This window comes from Leopardus geoffroyi, chromosome D1 (genome assembly GCF_018350155.1).
Source record: "Leopardus geoffroyi isolate Oge1 chromosome D1, O.geoffroyi_Oge1_pat1.0, whole genome shotgun sequence".
In the NCBI taxonomy this organism is placed as follows: domain Eukaryota; kingdom Metazoa; phylum Chordata; class Mammalia; order Carnivora; family Felidae; genus Leopardus; species Leopardus geoffroyi.
In genome coordinates, this window is record NC_059329.1 from 22,457,019 (window position 1) to 22,478,466 (window position 21,448).

General features: G+C 43.0%; 1 protein-coding gene across 1 annotated transcript; it reads left to right on the plus strand.

Annotated features, from left to right (window-relative positions):
* Nucleotides 1-7,889: 7,889 nt before the first annotated feature.
* Nucleotides 7,890-21,178, plus strand: EI24 (EI24 autophagy associated transmembrane protein). Its single transcript, XM_045483366.1, has 11 exons — nt 7,890-8,085; nt 10,977-11,087; nt 14,299-14,444; nt 15,324-15,384; nt 16,208-16,274; nt 16,823-16,947; nt 17,269-17,388; nt 17,743-17,854; nt 18,527-18,638; nt 19,035-19,109; nt 20,041-21,178. Exons 2-11 carry the CDS (start codon nt 11,046-11,048, stop codon nt 20,201-20,203), a joined length of 1,023 nt encoding a protein of 340 aa, XP_045339322.1. The 5' UTR covers nt 7,890-8,085; nt 10,977-11,045; the 3' UTR covers nt 20,204-21,178.
* Nucleotides 21,179-21,448: the final 270 nt, after the last annotated feature.

Genomic DNA, 21,448 nt, shown 5'->3' on the forward strand with positions numbered 1-21,448 from the left:
CTCAAAAATAAATAAAAACATCAAAAAAAATTAAAAAAAAAAAAAGAATTTATTTTAGTTCCAGAAAATAAAGTAAAGCTTCTACTGTGTCACTTGCAAAATGCTGCCTGATAGACATTATAATCTATTATCCATAATACCTTTCAATGGCTGAAATATGTTTTCACTGGTTTATTTGTAAAGGGGATTTTTGCCAATTGAATTTGGGCTCGTTCTTACTATTTACCTATGAACCCTGTGGCCAAGACTTCTAGAATACCCAATTCCAATTATGGCCAAAGAGGCATTTTTCTCATTAAATTCATACATTTAATTGGGACGTTTAAGCCATTTAAATTTAATGGAATTACTGCTATGACTAGATTTAAATCTAACATCTTATCTTTTATTTGTTCCGTCTCTCTCCACCCTTTCCCTTTTCTACTGTCCTTTGGATTAACTGAGTCTGTTTAAGATTCCACCTTACATCCCTTGTTGGCTTATTAAGCATAACGCTTCGCTTTGTTATTTTACTGGTTGTTTTATGGTTTCCAGTCTACATCTTTAACTTGTCATCGTCAACCTTTAAGTAAAATTGTATTCGTGTACATTTTACGAAGCTTAAAACAATATATGATCATTTGTCTTTTCCTGGGCTTTGTACTACCGTCATACATTTTACTTCTACACACGGTATAAACCTCCAGTATATTATTATTTTTGCTTGAAGCAGCTCATTAGTTTTGAAAGACACCTAAAGATGTTTTTAAATCTTTTATACACATATATGCCATTCTTAGAGCTCTTCAGTCCTTTGTGTAAATCTGAGTTTCTAACTGGTATAACTTTCTTCTGGAAGAACTTCCTTGAATATTTCCTGTAGCGTAGGTCTCCTGGCAATGAATTCTTTTACCTTTTCTATCTTTCTTTTTTATTAAATGTTTATTATTTATTTTTGAGAGACTGAGTGTGAGCAGGGGAGAGGCAGAAAGAGAGGGAGACACAGAATCCGAAGCAGCCTCTGATCTGTCAGCACAGAGCCCGACGGGGGACTCGAACTGTGAGATCATGACCTGAGTGGAAATCGGAAGTGTAACGGACCGAGCCACTAAGGCACCCCACCTTTTCTATCTCTGAGAAAGTCTTTATTTTACTTCTAAAAAAATGTATTGAGGTGAAATTCTTATAACCTAAAAATCATTTTAATTCTTTTTAATGTTTATTTATTTAAAAAAAATTTTTTTTAATGTTTATTTTTGAGACAGTGCATGAGCAGGGGAGGGTCAGAGCATGAGCAGGGGAGAGTCAGAGAGAGAGGGAGACACAGAATCTGAAATAGGATCCAGGCTCTGAGCTGTCAGCACAGAGCCTGACACAGGGCTCGAACTCACAGACTGAAAGATCATGACCTGAGCCGAAGTCGGACACCTAACCAACTGAGCCACCCAGGCGCCCCTAATGTTTATTTATTTTTGAGAGAGAGAGAGAATGAGTGGGAGAGGGGAAAGAGACAGGGGGAGACACAGAATCCGAAGCAGGCTCCAGCCTCTGAGCTGGCAGCACAGAGCCCTACGTGGGGACTGAACCCATGAACCATGAGATCATGACCTGAGCCGAAGTCGGGCGGTTAGCCGACTGAGCCACCCAGGTGCCCCTAACCTAAAATCATTTTAAAGGGAACAATTGAGTGGCGTATTGTCCACTCACAATGTCTTGCAACTACTACCTCCATGTAGTTCCAAAACATGTCCATCTCTCCCAAATAAAAGACTGTACCCCTTAAGCAGCTTCTTATGCTTTTTCTCTCCAGCCCCTGGCAACCATCAATCTGCATTGTGTCTTTATGGATATTTCATATAAAGGGAATTATTGCAATCTGTGGCCTTTTGTGACTATCTTTTTTCACTTAGCATAATGCTTTTGAAGTTTATCTGGTTGTAGCATGTATCAATACTTCATTCCTGGGGCGCCTGAGTGGCGCAGTCGGTTAAGCGTCCGACTTCAGCCAGGTCACGATCTCGCGGTCCGTGAGTTCGAGCCCCGCGTCGGGCTCTGGGCTGATGGCTCAGAGCCTGGAGCCTGTTTCCGATTCTGTGTCTCCCTCTCTCTCTGCCCCTCCCCCGTTCATGCTCTGTCTCTCTCTGTCCCAAAAATAAATAAACGTTGAAAAAAAAAAATTAAAAAAAAAAAATACTTCATTCTTTTTTTTTTTTTAATTTTTTAAAATGTTTTTATTTATTTTTGAGACAGAGAGGGAGACAGAGCATGAGCAGGGGAGGGGCAGAGAGAGAGGGAGACACAGAATCCGAAGCAGACTCCAGGCTCTGAGCTGTCAGCACAGAGCCTGATGCAGGGCTCGAACTCAGACTGTGAGATTATGACCCGAGCCGAAGTCAGATGCTCAACCGACTGAGCCACCCAGGTACCCCTACTTCATTCCTTTTTATGACTGAACACATTGTATGTGTATATCACACTTTGTTTCTCTATTCATTGATGCACATTGAACCTGTCTCCACCTTTTGACTATGATGAATAGTGATGCATTCATGTGCCTGTATTTGTTTGCATCCCTGTATCAGCTCTCTTATGTCACCTTTATTTTGAAAAGCATTTTGCCGGGTGTAGAATTCCAGGTTGACAGTTATCTCTCCTTTGAATACTTTGAAGATGTTTCTGCATTCTCATACGGTTTGCATCCTCATTTCTTTTTTTTTTTTTTTTTTTTTCAACGTTTATTTATTTTTGGGACAGAGAGAGACAGAGCATGAACGGGGGAGGGGCAGAGAGAGAGGGAGACACAGAATCGGAAACAGGCTCCAGGCTCTGAGCCATCAGCCCAGAGCCTGACGTGGGGCTTGAACTCACGTACCGCGAGATCGTGATCTGGCTGAAGTCGGACGCTCAACCGACTGCGCCACCCAGGCGCCCCTCATCCTCATTTCTGATCCTCTAAACCGAATATTTCTTTTTACTCTGACAGCTTTTAAGATTTTCTCTTTATCGCTGGTTTTAAGCAATTTGAGTATGACGTGCCTTGGTGTGGTTTTCTTCCTGTTTCTTGTGCTTCTTGTCTTAGATCTTTGGGTTTATCATTTCCATCAAATTTGGACATTGTCAGCCATTCTACTTCTCACTTCAGTCTCCTTTAGCACTCTTAATGCATGTACTCTATTTTTTTTTTAATTTTTTAAAGTTTATTTATGTATTCTTAGAGAGAGAGTAGGGGAGGGGCAGAGAGAGAGAGAGAGAGAGAGAGAATTCCATGCAAGCTCCATGCTGTCAGCACAGAGCCCAATTCTGGACTCAAACTCACGAACTATGAGATCATGACCTGAGCTGAAATCAAGAGTCAGACACTCAACCGACGGAGCCACCCTGGTACCCCAGTGCTGTACTTTAGATCCCTTGAACATGTCCCTGGCTCACTGATCTCTCTTTTTCATTTTGGATATTTTTTCTCGTTGTGTATTTAAGTTCATCATTTTTTCTTTTGTAATGCCTAATCTGCTATAATTCCATAAAATGTATTTTTCATCTCAGACATCATGGTTTAAATCTCTAGAAGTTTGATCTGGCCCTTTTTAATATTTTCATACATCTACTTAACTTGCTCAGTTTCTTTTCTACCTTCTTGAATATATGGAATATAATTACAATAACTCTTTCTGATGTTCTTATTTATTCTATCACTTGTGCCATTTATGGATCTGTTGCTATTGATTGGTTATTCTCCTCATGATGCATTATATTTTCCTGCATCTTTGCATGCCTCGGCATTTTTTATTAAATGTCAAAACATTATGAATGTTTCCTTGTAGAAAGTTGGGTATTTTTGTATTCGTACACATTTATGTATGTATGTATGTATTATATTTATTTATTTATTTTAGAGAGAGAGAGTGAGCTGGGGAGGGGGCAGAGGGAGAGATAGTGCACGCGCGCGAGAGAGAGTGAGAAAGAGAGAAAGAGAGAGAGAACCTTAAGCAGGCTCCATGCTCAGTGTAGAACCTTATGCGGGGCTCAATCCCATGACCCTGGGATCGTGACCTGAGCTGGAATCAAGAGTCAGACATTCAGCTGACTGAGCCACTCAGGTACCCCTCATGTACATATGTTTGAGCTTTTTTCTGGGATATAGTAAACATACTTGGAACACTGGTACTCTCTGTCAAGGATGAGGGTGGCTTTTTTAAAGTTTGTTAGGTAGGACTAGTACAGCCTTTGGTAAGGGCTGGCTTTTGCCACTTCTGAGACAATGTCTTTCTGGGCATTATTCTACCCTATGTCCTTTAATTATCAAGTTCTTTCCCTTCTGGCTGGTGGGAACACAAAGTATTCTTACATTTTTGTGAGGTTCAGGGATTATTTCCTCTAGTCCTTTTGGGTGGCTCTTACTCACAGTTGAGTAGTTTCCTCATACGATGCACTGATGTGTGCTCCGCAAAACCCATGAGGTGCCTCTCTACAGCTCACTGGAGCCTCTACCCCTCTCTCTGCTCTCTTCCCTCTCTAGAGCTCTGCCCTGTGAACTCTAGCCACCTGTGCCCTGTGGGACCCCCAACTCCAGCTGCTACCCTCAGGGAGCATGCTAGTTTCTACTGGATTTCTACTGAATTTCTACTGAATCCAGCATGCTGGATTTCTACTGTCTGTGTTACAGCCCCCATGCACTAAAATGGACCCACAGTAGGCTCATCTCACTTGTTTCCGCCACTCTCAGGGATCATTGTCCTACATTGCCCGATGTCCGATATCTGAAAATTATTGTTGTGTGTATGTATATTGTCTGTTTCTGTAGTTGTTTCAGTTGGGAGGGTGACTGTTGCTACATGTTGGCCAGAAGAAGAAGCCTCCCTTCCACATAATTTAATTCAATTCTTAATTACTCTGTGGTAGATACTGTCATTACAGATGAGGCATCTGAAGCTTGGAGAAATGAACAATGTTGCACAGAGGTTTGCATGGTATATGACCTGTGGCAACTAAAACCAAAGCAAGCAAGCAAAAGATACAAAACTCTCCTGATGGAAGGTACAGTGGTAAATCAAAAACTGTGCAAAAATCATCTGGCCCCCAATATTGTGCCCTTTCTACCCCTCTCACTGCCTCGGGGCAGTGTTTCTCAGGGTTAGGACCTCCTGCAGTACAAACACCTGGAGGACTGGTATAAAGTGCCTATTTCTGGGTTCCGTCCCTGATACACTGAATCAAAATCTCTGGTGTGACTCCTTAGAATGTGTATTTCTAGGGCGTCTGGCTGGCTCAGTAGGTTAAGCATCCAACTTCAGCTCAGGTCATGATCTCACAGCTGCACAATGGGCTCTGTGCTGACAGCTCAGAGCCTGGAGTCTGCTTCGGATTCTGTGTCTCCCTCTCTCTCTCCCCCTCCCCTGCTCACGCCCTGCCTTTCTCTCTCTCTCTCTCTCTCTCTCTCTCTCTCAAAAATGAACATTAAAAACAAGTGTATATTTCTAACAAATTTTCTATACCTAAGAAATAGACAAAGTTCCACAAGAACTTTTGATTTTATCCTCTCTCAAATCTCTCCAAGAATATTTCTCTAGTTTCTCTTTCTGGTTTCTTCAACTTTCCTTTGTATTTGTCTCTTTCTTTTTAGAAAAAAATATTCAATTTTCCCCCAACTTAAAAAAATAAAAAAAGGCTCTTTTAGTTCTGGTCACCTGATGACAGAGCCCTTCTCTTTCACATTTAAGCTTTTCTTAATGAAAACTTTTCAACTGAAGTGTAACATATACACAGAAAAAGCACAAATTTTAAGCGCAGAGCTTTCTACGTGAACCCATCCATGTAACTCCCACCCAGATCAATAAATAGAACATTACCAGCAACCCAAATGTCCTCCTCATATCCCTTCCCCCTTCCTTCCCAAATGTAACCATTAATATGATTTCTAACACCTTGATTAGTTTTGCCTGCTTTTTGCCTTTCTATAAGTAGAAATGTACAGTATGCGTGCTCTTGTGTTGGTTTCTTTTGCCCAATTTAATATTTATAAGATTGATCCATTTTCATTCATACAGTACTCTGCCTTATAAATATGCTAACATTTTTTAATCCATTTACTGTTGATGCATGTTTTGGTTGTTTCCAGAATTTGGCAGTTGGAAATAGTGCTGCTATGAATATTCCTCTTTATGCCTTTTGGTAAACTGTGAAGTTAGAGGGAGCACAGTCTACAAAAGCACCCTTATTTCTGACACCACTTGCAAGTTCAGGAGTTCCCAAGAACTTCCTTAGTTTCAATAATTTTCTAGAAAGACTCACAGAACTCATTAAAAGCTATTATACCCATGGCTTCAGTTTATGCTGCTGCGTTTCTTTTTCTTTCTTTCTTTCTTTCTTTTTCTTTTTTTCCTATAAAAGGTTTTTTATTTTTTTTTTAATGTTTATTTCTTTTTGAGAGAGAGAGAGAGAAGGAGACAGAGAATCCCAAGCAGGCTCCACGCTGTCAGTGCAGAGCCTGACTCCGGGCTTGAACCCACGAACCGTGAGATCATGACCTGAGCCGAAATCAAGAGTCGGATGTTTAACTGACTGAATTACTCAGGTGCCCCTGAAGGTTTTTTTTTTAAGTAATCTCAACATCCAACATGGGGCTCAAATTCACAGCCCTGAGATCAAGATTCGCCTGCTCCAGGGACTGAATAGCCCCAATGCTGCTGCTTTTCTATGTGGTTCCTTGGGTGATCTCTTCAACTTCTGTCATTTCAACTATCATCTATATGCCAACAACTCCTAGATCTGTATTGTTACCCATATCTCTCTCGTGAGTCCAGATCCAGTTGCCTACTGAAATATTTCCACTTGTGTATATATGGCAGGCACCTGGAACTCAACGTGTGTAAAACTGACTTTGTCGTCCTCCATGATTCTTACCTGTCCTGCATTTCCAATGTCAGTTAATGACCTTTCTATCCATCAGGTTAGCCAACCTAGAAACATAGGAGCATTCATGTGCCCTTCTCTCTACCTCTTCATCCAACCACCAAGTCCTTAGGTTGCTTCCTTTTTGTCTCCAAACTATTTTTTAACAGGCTTATTTTGGCATGGGGCTGGAAGTTGGGCCAAGGAGAAGAGAGGTCGACAACTCCCAGCCCACTTAACTGAGGAGAGGGTCAGGAGTCCTGGGCATTTGCTCTGCCACTGACCTTGAGTGAGTCACCTGACACCTGGGTGCCTACACATAGGAGGTTGCACTAAATAGCTTCTAGTGGTAAAAATCTGATTCTATAGGTGATCTTAGCACTAGCAGCTCTAAGCACAGTTAGAGGTAAAGGAAAATAGGAAGTGAAAAGAAGAAATAGGAAATGAGATTTAAGAGGCTTGGAATAGAAGAGAAAAAGGTTGCAGGTGAGGCTTAATGTGGATCCCAAGGAATGGCCATTCCTGGGGTAAAAATGGACTGGTGGGGATGGAGATGAAAAGGTTTTATTTCTTTATTTTAAAATTTTTAATCTCAACCATCACTTTGCCGTCAGAGTATACACCTAATGCAGCCAAACTGCATAGCGGCTTGTCCTGTTTGTTCTTGATGATCCTGACTTAAACCCATCTTGCTTAGTACCCTTTGCTTACAAAAATCTCCAACCAGATAAACCAAGGTGACCTGTATTTCGTTCTGTTGTTAGGTTTCGTAGGGTTTTAGAAGGACAAGCAACCAGGCAGGAGTATACTGGGGAGGGCAAAGAACAGGATGAGGTATCGGGAAGGACTGGATGAGGAAAGCGGTATGGGAAGCGCGTCGGGCGGTCCTAGGCTTCCTCGCACGCGGCCGGGACGGGCGAGGCCCGGCCCACGGACTGCATTTCCCAGGCTCAGTCGCCCCGCCTGGCCCCGCCCCCTCCGCCGCTGCGGCCCCGCCCCCGCCACCCGGGGCGGTGCGGCGTGGCTCGGATCGTCTCCGCTCGGCTCGGCGCCCGCCCGACTTCCCAGCGGCCCCGTGCGGCCCGGGCATGCCCAGTTCGGGCGCAGCGGCCCCGGCCCTGGGAGCGCCCGGGCGGGAGCTGGCGGCCGGGCGTGAAGGGGCCAGGAGGAGCCGAGCGGACGCGCGGTGGGCGAGGGGCCGGGCGGCGGAGCGGCCGGGTAGGTGCAGAGTGGCCGAGCCAGGCCCCTGGCGCCGCGTAGCGGGCGCGCGGCTGGGGCCTTGCGAGGCAGGGGCGGTAAGGGCGTGCGAGGACAGGGAGGCCCCGAGCACGGAGGTGCGGGGTTCCGGGCAGGGGCTCCTGGAGGGGACCCCTGGCAGGAAGGTGCGGGCCCGAGCGGGGTCGGGCCGGGGCGCGGGACGCTGCCCCAGGTGCGGCGCGTCTATGTTTAGCTCTGCGTGTGACCGGAGGTGAGCGTGCTCGGCACCTCGTGTACGGCTGGGTTGCGGGAGGAGACTAGTTTCCGGTCGAAATTGGCAAGGAGCTAAGGCGAAGATGCGTCTGAGCCCGTGGGCCCGGGCCAATCCGTGGAGCCCCCGTGAGACGTGAGGATGCTCACCCTTTCTGCACCTGGTGTGGGCTAGGACAGGTTCCTGCTTTCCGGGCTTGGTGGCTTAGAAATGAAAGGACAGGAATGTGCCTCAGTAGATGCTTAATAAGTTCTAATGACTGCTGAGAATCTAATGGCCGTCTGTAGATCTAGGTTCAGAAGTTGTCCATGGGATGGCTCGGGTTAAACTAATTGCAAAGCTTGAGGAAAAAGAAGTCCCGACAGAGGGTCTGAACACCAGGGTTTTGAAGATTGCAATAGCCTTTCATTTGCTGTGATTTTGAGCAAGCCATTTAACTTCGGAGACTCAGTTCCTCCAGCTGTAAAATGATGGGAACCAGATGCATCTTCTTTCCTTCCAGCTCAGTTGTAACGTTCCTCCTGTGTGGTCTTAAAGTGTGTCAAGTTCTGTTTTTCTCCATGCTTCAGTTTTTGTCAAACCGGACAATCACCAAGAATTCCTGAAGGAAGGCTGTTAGGGTCTCTGTAGAGAATTGAAGTGACTTGTCCTACCAAGGCTGCTGTTGGCCACTGGGTAACCTGCCACTTGTACGTGCAGAAACCAGGTGTTCATGGCCACGGTTCAGATAACACAGCTGTTCTGCTGGACTAGAACTGCCGTGCTTCATGCCCTGTGAGAAATCCAGACTAAGTGATTGGCTTCCTGAAATTCCCAAGCTGGTTCATGTTTACTGGGATTATGTTTATATAGAAGTTACCATTTTCATGTTATACCTTGTATTCAAAAGACGAATGGAGAATTTTAAGATCCTTATAGATGAGAAAGTAGCTGGTTAAGAGTGAATCCGTGATAGTCTTTACAAACTAGTATCATCCTTGAACAGTTATTATTCACCTGGCAGCGAGTTATCCTGTCACTGTGAGGTGTTTTTGTTTTCAACTGGGAGTCTTAACAGAAGTTTCTTACCCTAGAAACTTCTTTATTCTGAAGTAATGGGATTTGACCTCAGGAGCAGGTGGTACATACGGTGTTGTGAAAGTTGCCTTCCTACCACTATATTCCTTGTTCTTCTGGTTCTGGGTGGCACTAGTCCAGTTGGGTCAAGGTACAGTTTGAAGTGGTTATATATGTGACAAAATGTGCTTGTGTTTTGAAAGTTGAGTTTTATACAAGATGCTTGTGAAAGTCTCATAATTTTTGAAGCTAGATTTCTCATTCACCTGAGAAATACATAAAATGAAAAAGTTATAGTATTTTTTTTTTAATTTTTTTTTCAATGTTTATTTATTTTTGGGACAGAGAGAGACAGAGCATGAATGGGGGAGGGGCAGAGAGAGAGGGAGACACAGAATCGGAAACAGGCTCCAGGCTCCGAGCCATCAGCCCAGAGCCCGACGCGGGGCTCGAACTCACGGACCGCGAGATTGTGACCTGGCTGAAGTCGGACGCTTAACCAACTGCGCCACCCAGGCGCCCCAAAAAGTTATAGTATTTTAAAGAATGTTTACACACATGAACTTTTTTGGCCCCGTTTATAGTCCACCGTTTCTTGCATGCATATTAAAATTGTGTGTATAGGGGCGCCTGTGTGGCTCAGTCAGTTGAGCGTCCGACTTCGGCTCAACTGAAGTCGTGATCTCCTGGTTTGTGGGTTCGAGCCCCCATTGGGCTCTGTGCTGACAGCTCAGAGCCTGGAGCCTGCTTTGGATTCTGTGTCTCCCTCTCTCTGCCCCTCCCCTGCTCATGCTCTGCCTGTGTCTCTCAACAATAAATAAATGTTAAAAAAAAATTGTGTGTATATATATGTATATATTTAAAGTTGAAAACAGAGGGAGGCTTATTTGGTGGTCTAGGTGGGCAGTTTCACATTGTACCTTAAGCTCACTTGTATACCAGAGGATCCTGTGCATGAATTATAGTATTTAGTAATTCTGGCTAGAACTTTCATCTTGCTCTTGTGTTTTCATTCAAGTGTTTGACGTTATACATCAAGCATAAATAATCGCTTAGGAGGATACTGAAATGTAATTATCACTCATCAAATCCTCAAGTATTTGGGAAGTGTAGGAGGGATAGTTAGGGACTTCAAGGCCTAAGGAGGCCTGGTCCAAGAGCACATTTACCCCATATAAAAGTGAAAGAGTGGGAAGTAATTTAAAATTTGTATTGCTTCGGTCGCCTGGGTCCCCGGTCGATTGTGAGATCGACCCCACATCCAGCTCCACACTGAGCGTGGAGCCTTCTTGGAATTCTCTCTCTCCTTTTCCTCTCTTCCTCTCTCCCTCTCTGTCCCTCCCCTGCTCACGTGGTTACTTTATCTCTCAAAATAAACATGAAAAAAATTGTATTGATTTCAGGTTTCAGCTGTTGCAGGTGTATCTTTACTTAGTTCACTGTGTTAGTATCTACAGGAGTGCTGGAATCTGCTGCACTCTGAGTAGAGATGTAAATACATGGAAAACATCATCGTGTAGAAATGTACGTGAGGTAACTTACCTGTAAGATAACTGTTGCCCCATTATTTTCCATCTGTTTCCAGGTCCTTCATGATGAAAGATTTTGAGACGCTTCTCTCTCCTGTGTAGTTAGTAGTTTGGGTGGTGAAGAGATGGCTGACAGTGTCAAAACCTTTCTCCAGGACCTTGCCAGGGTGAGTATGTCATCGAGTAATCTCTTGATCTTTTTGCTACAGAAACCGACTAGGAAATCCTTTAGGTTTTTTTTGGGAATTTTTATTATATTTGTTGGGTTCGTCACATGCAGGTTTTCATTCTCATCCATACTACTCAGGACAGTAAGTATTGTCCTGCATCTTCCAGAAGCTTGAGAGACCTATCTAGTGCATGTCTCTAGTATTGGAACCTTGGTCAGTTTGGCTCCAGAGCCTTTTCTTTAGAGAGATTTTTAGTGGGGGTGCCTGGGGGACTCAAGTCAATTAATCGTCCAACTTCGGCTCAAGTCGTAATCTCATGGCTCATGAGCTTGAGCCCTGTGTTGGGCCCTGTAGTGACAGCCCAGAGCCTATAGCCTGCTTGGGATTCTGTGTCTCCCTCTCTCTCTGTCCTTCCTCCATTTGTGCTCTCTCTCTCTCTCTCTCAAAAAATGAATAAACGTTAAAATAAAGAAATGAAAAGCTTTTTATTTTGGGGGCGCCTGGGTGGCTCAGTCGTTAACCATCTGACTTTGGCTCAGGTTATGATCTCACATTCATGAGCTCGAGCCCTGCATCAGGTGAGCACGAACCCCGCTTCGGGTAAAACACGAGCCCTGCTTCGGGTGAGCCTCCTTTCTCTCTCTCTCCCTCCCTCTCTCTGTCTCCCTCCCCCCTCCCCCCCTTCCCCCCTCTCTTTCTCTGCCCTTCATGGGATTATCTCTCTCTCTGCCCCTCCCTTACTTCTGCCCTCTCTCTCAAAAAAAAGTATACTGATACTTATATTAAATTATTTTGGAATAATTTTAGACTTACACAAAAGTTGCAGGATAGTACAAAGAGTTGCCCTATATCCTTCACCAGCTTCCCCTAATGTTATGTTATGTAACCTTGGTCCACTGGTCAAAATTAAACAATGAACATTGATATAATACTATTACCTAAACTACTCTATTCATATTTGCATTACAGAACCTATTTTCTCCCCATTCTACGTGGTGCAGATGATACTCTAGGAAAATGTCCCATAAAGATCTGTTTAGGACTTAATAACCCAAATTAACCAATAGCACACAATTCCATCATAGTGGATGTCTGAGACTTAATGCCCTGGTTGTAGCCCATGTAGCTGTATTCCTGGGAGCAAGAGAGAGGCCCATTCAATGGGGGGGGGGGGGGGGGGGGCGGGGGGGATGGGGGCGGTCCTTGCTCAATGGGAGTGCTTAAAAGTTCATTACATTTTAGAGTAAAAGAGGGGGAATTGGAGTATCTCAGAAGGGTCAAAGAGACTTCATGCAATGAGATCTACTTTTAATACCTTTACCTCCTCATCTTGCCATTCTTGTGCTGTAAAATTCCAACCCTGAATCAGGTCAACAATGTACTGTTTAATGTTTGTCTGCCCCAGTAGACTGTAAACATCTCAGAGGTGGGGATCTTGTCACTGTTCTAGCACATACAAGGCCCTCAGCCATTTAAACTTAACTACCTTAAATATTTAAACAATTTGTGGAAGATTTAGAAGTTAAAAGCAAAATAAGACTAGTAAGATCAGGTGCACACTGGCAATTTATGCTATCAGTGGTTAGTACATAATCATTTGCCCATTCCCATTTTTATGTATCCTGGGAGTTATATCTAAAGTTTGTTTTAGCTAATAACAATAGGTAAAAATGCCATTTTTGAGTCCAGATTGGCTTTTGCTTCCAGAATGTCTTTTTTCTTCCTATTCTTTGTGAGGTTGAATACCCCAGTGCTACCATTCTACCCTGGAAATAAACTTTTTGGGACACATATTTTAAACTTTTTTTTGTCGTTTTTTGGTTGTATACTCTTCCTGCTAAATTATACATTTATTGAGCATTTTTATATGACCAATGTCTAGCTCATTGAAGATGCTTAATGTGTGGGTGAATGGATGGATGAATGAGTGTAGTTTTTGGGGCTGGGTGATAGGCAATTCTGGAGGTTGTAGCACTAACAAAATTTTCTGCTATTGGAGCTCTTCCAATATGGTTGGCAAGAGCTTCTGTCACTGTCTTAATAGACTTAACCTTCTCCCCCTTCATACACTCTTTAAGGACATTTTTTTCTCCAGCTCTACCGCCATATTATCTCTGTCTTATGTGGCATGCTCTTATCCTGCAGCTGTTCACATTTTATAGTAATGATTTCTTTGTGTCTTTCTCCATCTGTGGTCATTCTAGAGACCAGTGTTTAATTTGTCCTCAGTATCACTAGAGTTTAGCACAGGATAGAGGACATACTAGAGGCATTTGATTAATACTGAAAGAATATAGGGGAGGGCAATACTGGGCTCTGTAGTCTTAAGTGTAGAGGGATTGGAAAGCCCCTGTTTTGCAACCATGTTCTTCAAGCTTGGTTTGAGCAAGAATTGTCAGTGGGTACTAAATCTAGGGCAGAGAACTTGAGCAGGATACTTGCCTGGTCTCAGCCCTGTCTGCCCACCCATAGCTGATTAATTGCAAGATGAAAAGTTTGCAACCATATAGTGGAGAAAAGGTGGACAACCCCTTGACTGAGTATGTAAAATTAACATGACTCGCAAGGGCAGACAGATGTCATGTGTCTCTGGATGTAATACCGGGAAGGGCACACCAGCACTTCTGTGATATTCCTGCCCCAAAAGGGGCAACCTGGGTCTAATTGTGAGTGGACCTGAATTGAGAGAATAGCATGAAATAACTGGCCTCTGTATTACAAAAAGAAAGACAGGCTGAAGAACTGTTTCTGATTGAAAGAGGCTAAAGAGCCATGACAGCTAAAGGTAGTATATGATTCTGAACTGATTTCTGACACGTGAAGGGTAAACATGCCCTAGAGGGCATTGTTGGGACAAATGGAGAAACTGGAATATAGACTGTAGATTCAAGTATTTCGGTATTAAATTTCTTGAATTGGTAACTTGTGTTTATATGGAAGAATATCATTCTTAGAAATACACATTCTGATATAGGAAAAATGCATATGTGTAAATAATTAATTTACCACATTTATTATTACTTCGCAAAGCTGGAGAAAGGATATTTGGAAGTTCTATTCTTACAACTCCTATAAATTTTGAATTATATCAAAAGATTAAGTCTCCCTTAAGCCATGTAGCAGAGAAATTTCAATAGTTTCCACTGTTATTTCACTTTATGTAATTTGGGAAAGTCTCCTGATGTGTATTCCTCCCTCTTTAATACAGGGAATCAAAGACTCCATCTGGGGAATTTGTACCATCTCAAAGCTCGATGCTCGGATTCAGCAAAAGAGAGAGGAGCAGCGTCGAAGAAGGGCAAGCAGTGTCCTGGCACAGAGGAGAGCCCAAAGTATAGAAAGGAAGCAAGAGAGGTAAGCAGCAGGGGCTGATGTCAGAAAATATCTGAGGGGGAGGGCGCTTCAGAAAGTGGCTGGTCCTTAGTGTAGAATGAAGACCTTATATAGTCACTTAGAGTTTCAGTACCCCCTTTGTTTTTTGTACTTTTTTTCCAAAAAAATGTTACGGGTGACTCTTTTTTTTCCCCACGTTAAATTAAACTAGGGTCTACTAATAATGCTTGTTCAGGATGTCATGGTGTTTTGGGGCACCTGGGTGGCTCAGTTGGTTGTGTCTCACTCTTCAGTTTGGCTCGGGTTGTGATCTCAGGGCCGAGGGATCCAGCCGCCTCCCCCCCCAATCAATCAATCAATCAATATTTTAAGAAATTAAAAAAAAAGAATGCAGAGATTTATATAAACTGACATTTAAAAAATAATGTCATGGTGTTTTAAAAAGACAGAATGGTGAATAGAGAACTGCAAATAATAATTATAAGAATCTGTTTTCCTAGAAATACTTTTCTTTAATATTCATGTATTTTTGAGACAGAGGGGGAGAGAGTGCACAGGAGAGAGCGCTCCCAGGCGAGTTGAGGAGGGGCAGAGCAAGAGGGAGACAGATCTCCGAAGCAGGCTCTGTGCTGAGCCCAACGCAGGGCCCGAACTCAGGAACCATGAGATCATGACCTGAGTCGAAGTCGGACGTTTAACCGCCTGACCAACTGAGCCACTCAGGAGCCCCTAAGAAATATTTTTAACCATTTCTTATTGACACTGGGAGAACATTGAGAGAACAGTAGGTGCTGGAAAAATAATGGTAACCAACAAAAGGTAATGGTGAGTGAGTGAATGAATGATGATTTGGAAATGGCCTGTGTGCCATATTAGCTGAATGCATGTGGTCTTTTCCAGTGAGCCGCGTATCGTTAGTAGAATTTTCCAGTGCTGCGCTTGGAATGGTGGAGTATTCTGGGTGAGTTCTTTTTCCTCAAATGCCAGGTGCCTTACAAGCATCTTCAGATTGTTGCTCTCTTAATAGCTTTCAATTCTTTTCTTGAAACTGAGACAAGTAGCTTTCACCTACTGATACATGCTTAAACCATAACTGGGAATCTGTGCATCTGCAATGATTTTATTTCCACTCAAAGAACACTTGTATGTAAATGTCAGGGATAGCCCTGAATATACACTTTATTTTTAAAAAACGACTCATTCACAAGTTTTAATGTTAGCGGTAACAGTTTCTCTTGACATGGGGCATTTTGGAGAAGAGCAGCTATCAGAAGGGAAAGGCAGAAGGACAAGAGCAAGGTTATCCTTGCACCTGGTCTTATCATTCTACTAGAATTGATGACTATTGAAAACCCACACCAGAAAATGTTGCCTAGAGTTAACTGAGAGCCAACATCGGCTTAAGCGAAATTTGAGTACTTTGAAGAACGGGTAGTGAGATTTTTTTTTTTTGGACTTGGAATTCCATGTAATCCAACTTGTCTTAATCCAAACATTTCACAGATGTTTTTGGATGTTTGCTTAATAAAATATTACTATGTATTTAGTATGTGCCTGTATTTTGGTCTGAATATTATTTAAAACGTTTGTGTCCCTAAGACCCTCTGTTTTTACAAGCAATGTCAGGTTTGTACCTTAGAGAAGGACTAGGCTGTAGAAACGGGTCCAGTTTTGGTGCCTCTTCAGGGCTCCTTGAAAAGGCACCTCCATCTGGAAAATGACACTGAAACTTGGAACTCTTTTTAAAGAAGAGCTTTTAATGTTTACTTTATTCTTTCCTTTAGTTAAGTCTCCTCTTGTTTTATCGAGTGTTTATTCCTGTACTCCAGTCAGTAACAGCCCAAATTATTGGTAAGTATATGCATTGCTGTGTGCTGCGTGCCTGGGGCGGAGGTACAAGGGATTGTCCCTGTCTCCCTCAGTTTACCGAACACTTCCCTGTTCCAGGAGCTTTAGCTGTTTTTAGCTCAAGCCTGTCAACAACCCTTTGAGTGGGTACTGTTACCAACATCATTTTCGTGGATGAGAAAATGGAAGTTAGTTACCCGAGGTTAAACTATTAGTAAGGGGCCGAGCTGGGATTTAAACCCAGGTAGTTTCCTTTATACTGTGTACTGTCAAAGGTCTGTGATGTGTCAGTCAGCACCCGGTAAGCGGGTCTGTCTCAAGGTAAGCAGCACATATCTAGGACTACTCCAATGAGAGCTGTGGCTAGAATTTGATGTGTCTACGAAGAGGAAAACTATCTGAAGTAGTCATGGTCGTGTGCTGGAAAGAAACACAGGGTGTGTGTGTGTGTGGTGAGGGAGAATAGTCACCAACTAGGGGGTTCCATATTCGGTCTTTTTTGTTTTTCATTTCTCCAGTTACAGTGACAACTCTCTTTTCCCCTTTCTTAGGTGATCCATCACTACATGGAGATGTTTGGTCGTGGCTGGAATTCTTCCTTACATCCATTTTCAGTGCTCTTTGGGTACTTCCTCTGTTTGTGCTTAGCAAAGTTGTCAATGCCATTTGGTTTCAGGTAGGTCCAGGAGAGAATGGAGTCTGGGTGCTGCCCCATGATGGGTTGGTGGGTGGCAGGTTTTAGCCTGTGAGTGGTGGCCATGCAGGAACGATTTCATAGCCTTAACCTTTGTTGGTCATGCAGCCAGAGGTGATTTTTGTGCTCTTGTAAAAAAAAAAAAATGGAATTATTGTCGCAGTCGCAAAAGCATCTCATGGCCAGATGTCCGGGGGCTTTTCTCACCTGGCGGATCTAATGGTAGATCAGTGGCCTTAGCTTTGGGAATGGATAGTGAAGCCATCTTATTCATGTTTTGGTGAGCTGCTTTCTCTGTTACAGGACATAGCTGACCTAGCATTTGAGGTGTCAGGGAGGAAGCCTCACCCATTCCCTAGTGTCAGCAAAATAATTGCTGACATGCTCTTCAACCTTTTGCTGCAGGCTCTTTTCCTCATCCAGGTGAGACTGGCCTTCTGGGTACATGGGCAAATTTTGAAAAAGGATTCACCAGAGGGAGCTTCACAAAGACAGGGTGTTGCATTTATACGGGGGCAGATAAGCTTTATGGGAGGTAATGCTTTTTAAATAATTTTTTCACAGAAACAAATAGAGAATTTAAAAATCCTAAAATGATAAGCAACACGAACTTACCAGCTCTTCCTTGCTCATGGGCATTGTCCACTCTCCTGCTGTTGAGACCCTTATGGAGCATCTGTGAAGGCTATCTAGGCAGAGGGGGAGGACTCAGTGGCAGGTGAATAGTGTTAGTTCTCTGAAGTGTTGGAATTAAGATTCTCCATATTTGTTCTTCAGGGGATGTTTGTGAGTCTCTTTCCCATCCACCTTGTCGGTCAACTGGTTAGTCTTCTGCATATGTCCCTTCTCTACTCACTGTACTGCTTTGAATATCGTTGGTTCAATAAAGGTGAGTCTGTGTAAAGAAACTCAGAAGTAAGATGTCCAGTCCAGAAGTGCTGCGAAGCAGACTTCTTAAACTGTTCAATACTTAGGCCATTGGCAAACCATCTTTGGAAGGAAGTAGCCTCTTTGGCAAGAGAGAATTTTCACTTAAGGGGTTTTAACCCTTAACTTTGATGCTGGGGGATATGGCAATGTAACATTGTCTTTATGCCGCTTAATTTGATGTAGCTCTGACTGAGCCATGCGATAGCATAAAAGAGCATGCATTATTCTGAATTAGAGAAATTATTTGATGTCAGTGCTTTCATATTCTTTTGGGGATGTTTTAAAAGACCTTGGCATATTTGTCTGGGTGTCCCATGTTTGGAAGAGGTTAATTGATTTCTAGAGAATGGCTGCCCTTTTATTTGATACCTTTGTTCAGGACTCATCATGACAAAGGATGCTGATGAGGTAATTCATGATTCTTAGCAGCTTTGAAATTGTGATTGTTGAACTGAAAAGCTTTGCACAGAAGCCTTTCCATATTCAAACAATTCCAATTTGTATGCCTTTTTTTTTAACTGTTCTACATGACAGATCTGTACCTAAAACTGAGACCTCAAATAATTTGTCTACGTAGTCATTTGACTAAAAGGAAATAAGCGATCTAATTGTATCAGCTCTCTTGTTTTAGGAATTGAAATGCATCAGCGGTTGTCAAACATAGAAAGGAATTGGCCTTACTACTTTGGATTTGGTTTGCCCTTGGCTTTCCTCACAGCAATGCAGTCCTCATATATTATCAGGTAATTTGACCTGAGGGACTTGATGGGGACTAATAAAAATAAAGACTCATTGTAGGGAGCACCTTCCGTATACCTGCTCCTGTGGTAGGCATTTTCCATTCTTACTTGGCTGTCAGGTCTGTAGACTTTTTCTCCTTGACAGATAGTCAGATGTTTGTCAGCATTAAAATCTAGCCTGCGTGATTCTATATGCCATACATACTCTTTTATGTTGCCTCCTGGAGCAGTGTTAAAAGTAGCTGGTGCTTAGGAAAAAAAAAAATTTGGAGATGTTTGAAACATTAAGATTTCATCAAGCCATGATGTTAGCTCTGGAGGCAAGGGAACTTTGGGCTTCTAATATCCCTTCCAAAGTCTTGGCTGTCATGAAGGTGACTATTTCCCTTCTGTTTACAGTGGCTGCCTCTTCTCCATCCTCTTTCCTCTATTCATTATCAGCGCCAATGAAGCAAAGACCCCTGGCAAAGCATAGTAAGTATTAGCCAGTGTTGGCTAAAATGTAGTAACTAATGTAAACTATCTGTCTGTGTAAAGGATCAGGGCTATAACATCACAATTATAGAAATGAGACTTTTTAAAAAATAGCCTCTTACATTGTAGGAAAACATTAATACACACTATGATGAGAGAAAAACACTTGTGGAATGGATTCGCCAATTTTTCCCAGGCATATATGCACATTACATTACAAAGAATTACACATATTCTTAAAATTTAACAGTTCACTGAACATAAGGCACTTGTAAACACCTATGGGTAAGTCCATTTTTGTAAAAATGGCCAACTTTTTATAGTGGGCTATGTGATCTGGCTACATGAGTTTATTGATAGTAAAAGTACTATGAATCTTCAGCAATAATAATAGCACTCCTGAAGTTTAAAAAAAAAAAGTTTAATCTTTGATCAGTTTTGCTGAAGTCAGTGAGGATACATGTATTAAAAATTTCAGATCTGCTTTGGGTGTTGGCTCACTCTTGCTCACTGTAATTGCAGGCTCTGTAATTGGCTGTCCCCTGAAACTCTTGAAAATGGAGCACATGTAGTATTTGATGTCTTCAGACATGGCTTGATGTTTATACTCTGAAGTCAGCCATAGACAAGTACTCCTCAAATCAGAATTAACCTGAAATGTAACTTTATTTCCTCGAAGCCTGACACTCCCAGTGGTGATTCTGTCGTACTCATGACCGCATCAGACCCAGTGCATTCTTTGGTTGCTGCCTGTTAACCCATGTGTCTAGTGTCTGTCCTTCCTTGATCAAATTTCAGTTCTCCTATTTCCCCCTATGTCATTTAAAAATGTTTAACCTAAATTTTTAAGTTTAAAAATAAGCTGTCAAGTAGTGAAAACACGAAGTTTGAGCAGCTGGGGATCTAACAAGTCGGGTCTCTTGCCTTTCAGCCTTTTCCAGTTACGCCTCTTCTCCTTGGTGGTTTTCCTAAGCAACAGACTTTTCCACAAGACGGTCTACCTGCAGTCTGCCCTGAGTAGCTCAACCTCTGCCGAGAAATTCCCTTCACCGCATCCGTCTCCTGCCAAACTGAAGGCTGCTGTAGGCCACTGAGTCGCCTGCCACCCAGAGGGGATGGGCGGGATCAGAAGGGGGCTGTAGGAGCTCCTTTCCTTGTCACCTCCTCTGCCAGAGAAGGCAGGACCCGCTCTGCCAAGGGCCCGCTGCATACTCCCTTCTCTCTGAGGAATTGGGATTTTTGTCTCTGGTGCGCATAAGGCAGAATCTTCCTGACACCAGTATGTGGATTTCTAACATCGGTGGGTCTGAATGGACCACAGGTTTTTCTGCAGCTCTTTTCTAGCACTTGCCAGCCCCCGTGCCTGGACTGATTTGAATACTTTTTTTTCTCCCTGTGCCATTTACCCTCCCAACTCCCCTTCCTGCCTTCCACCACCCTCTGGATGAATGGATTTTGTAATTCTAGCTGTTGTATTTTGTGGACCTGTTACTTTTTTGTTGTTTTTCTGTGAAGCACATATATTGGATGTGGGAGGCGAAGGAGCATCTCATTTGCTCCGGGTCACTCCCTTTATAGCCATCACTGTCTTGTTTCTTGTAACTCAGGTTAGATTTTGGTCTCTCTTGCTCCACTGCAAAAAAACAAGCCCGAAGAGATGGGACAGGAGGAAAGACCTCACAGCCAGATCTGCTGGGTCTTGAGGAGTGATTTTCTTCCCCTTGAAGGGGAAAAGCTTTTTTTCCACTGGTACACCGAAAGTTCCCCAGCTGTAGGGAAGTACCAGTTTCGGACAAGTGCCACACAACACCGAATGCTCAGAGAATCTGCACTTTTAACTCTGGAGGTCCGAAGTGTGCTGCTGGCCGCTGCCGGGTCTGTCTGGAATTTCAAAGGAATCCTGGGTGCTGCAGATAGGAACTGAAGGGGTAAATTTATTAAACCCATTAAGCCTGTGATTGGTTGGTGTTTTCCTGTCATTTTAGAGACTAAATATGGGGGAGGGGGGCAGATGTCAAAACACTTGTCCGATTTTAAAATGTCACAATTAAACGTGAGCTGGTTTCCCACAAGTGTGTAATGGTTGGATTTTCAAAAGTCATCACCTTGTGAAACGTTAAAAAAGGTTAAGTGGAACACACGACTTTGCCTTGGATAATTTGGTTGTGGTTTTGAGAGATTAGTCCTAAAAAATGTTCCCAGAGAAAGTGCGGAGTGTGTGATTATAATCATGTTTACATCTTGTGAAAGAATTGGGAATTGTTTATTTTAAAGTCTGTATGTATCTATGTCTCCTACATATTCAGGAAGGGTGGGAGAGGCTTTTAGGTTTTGAACGT

Excerpts from the sequence above, each read along its gene's own strand:
- EI24 (XM_045483366.1), top strand. The coding sequence starts at position 11,046 with ATGGCTGACAGTGTCAAAACCTTTCTCCAGGACCTTGCCAGG. Across the intron at positions 11,088-14,298 it reads TTCTCCAGGACCTTGCCAGG|GGAATCAAAGACTCCATCTG; the intron begins GTGAGTATGTCA and ends TCTTTAATACAG. Across the intron at positions 17,855-18,526 it reads ATATCGTTGGTTCAATAAAG|GAATTGAAATGCATCAGCGG; the intron begins GTGAGTCTGTGT and ends CTCTTGTTTTAG.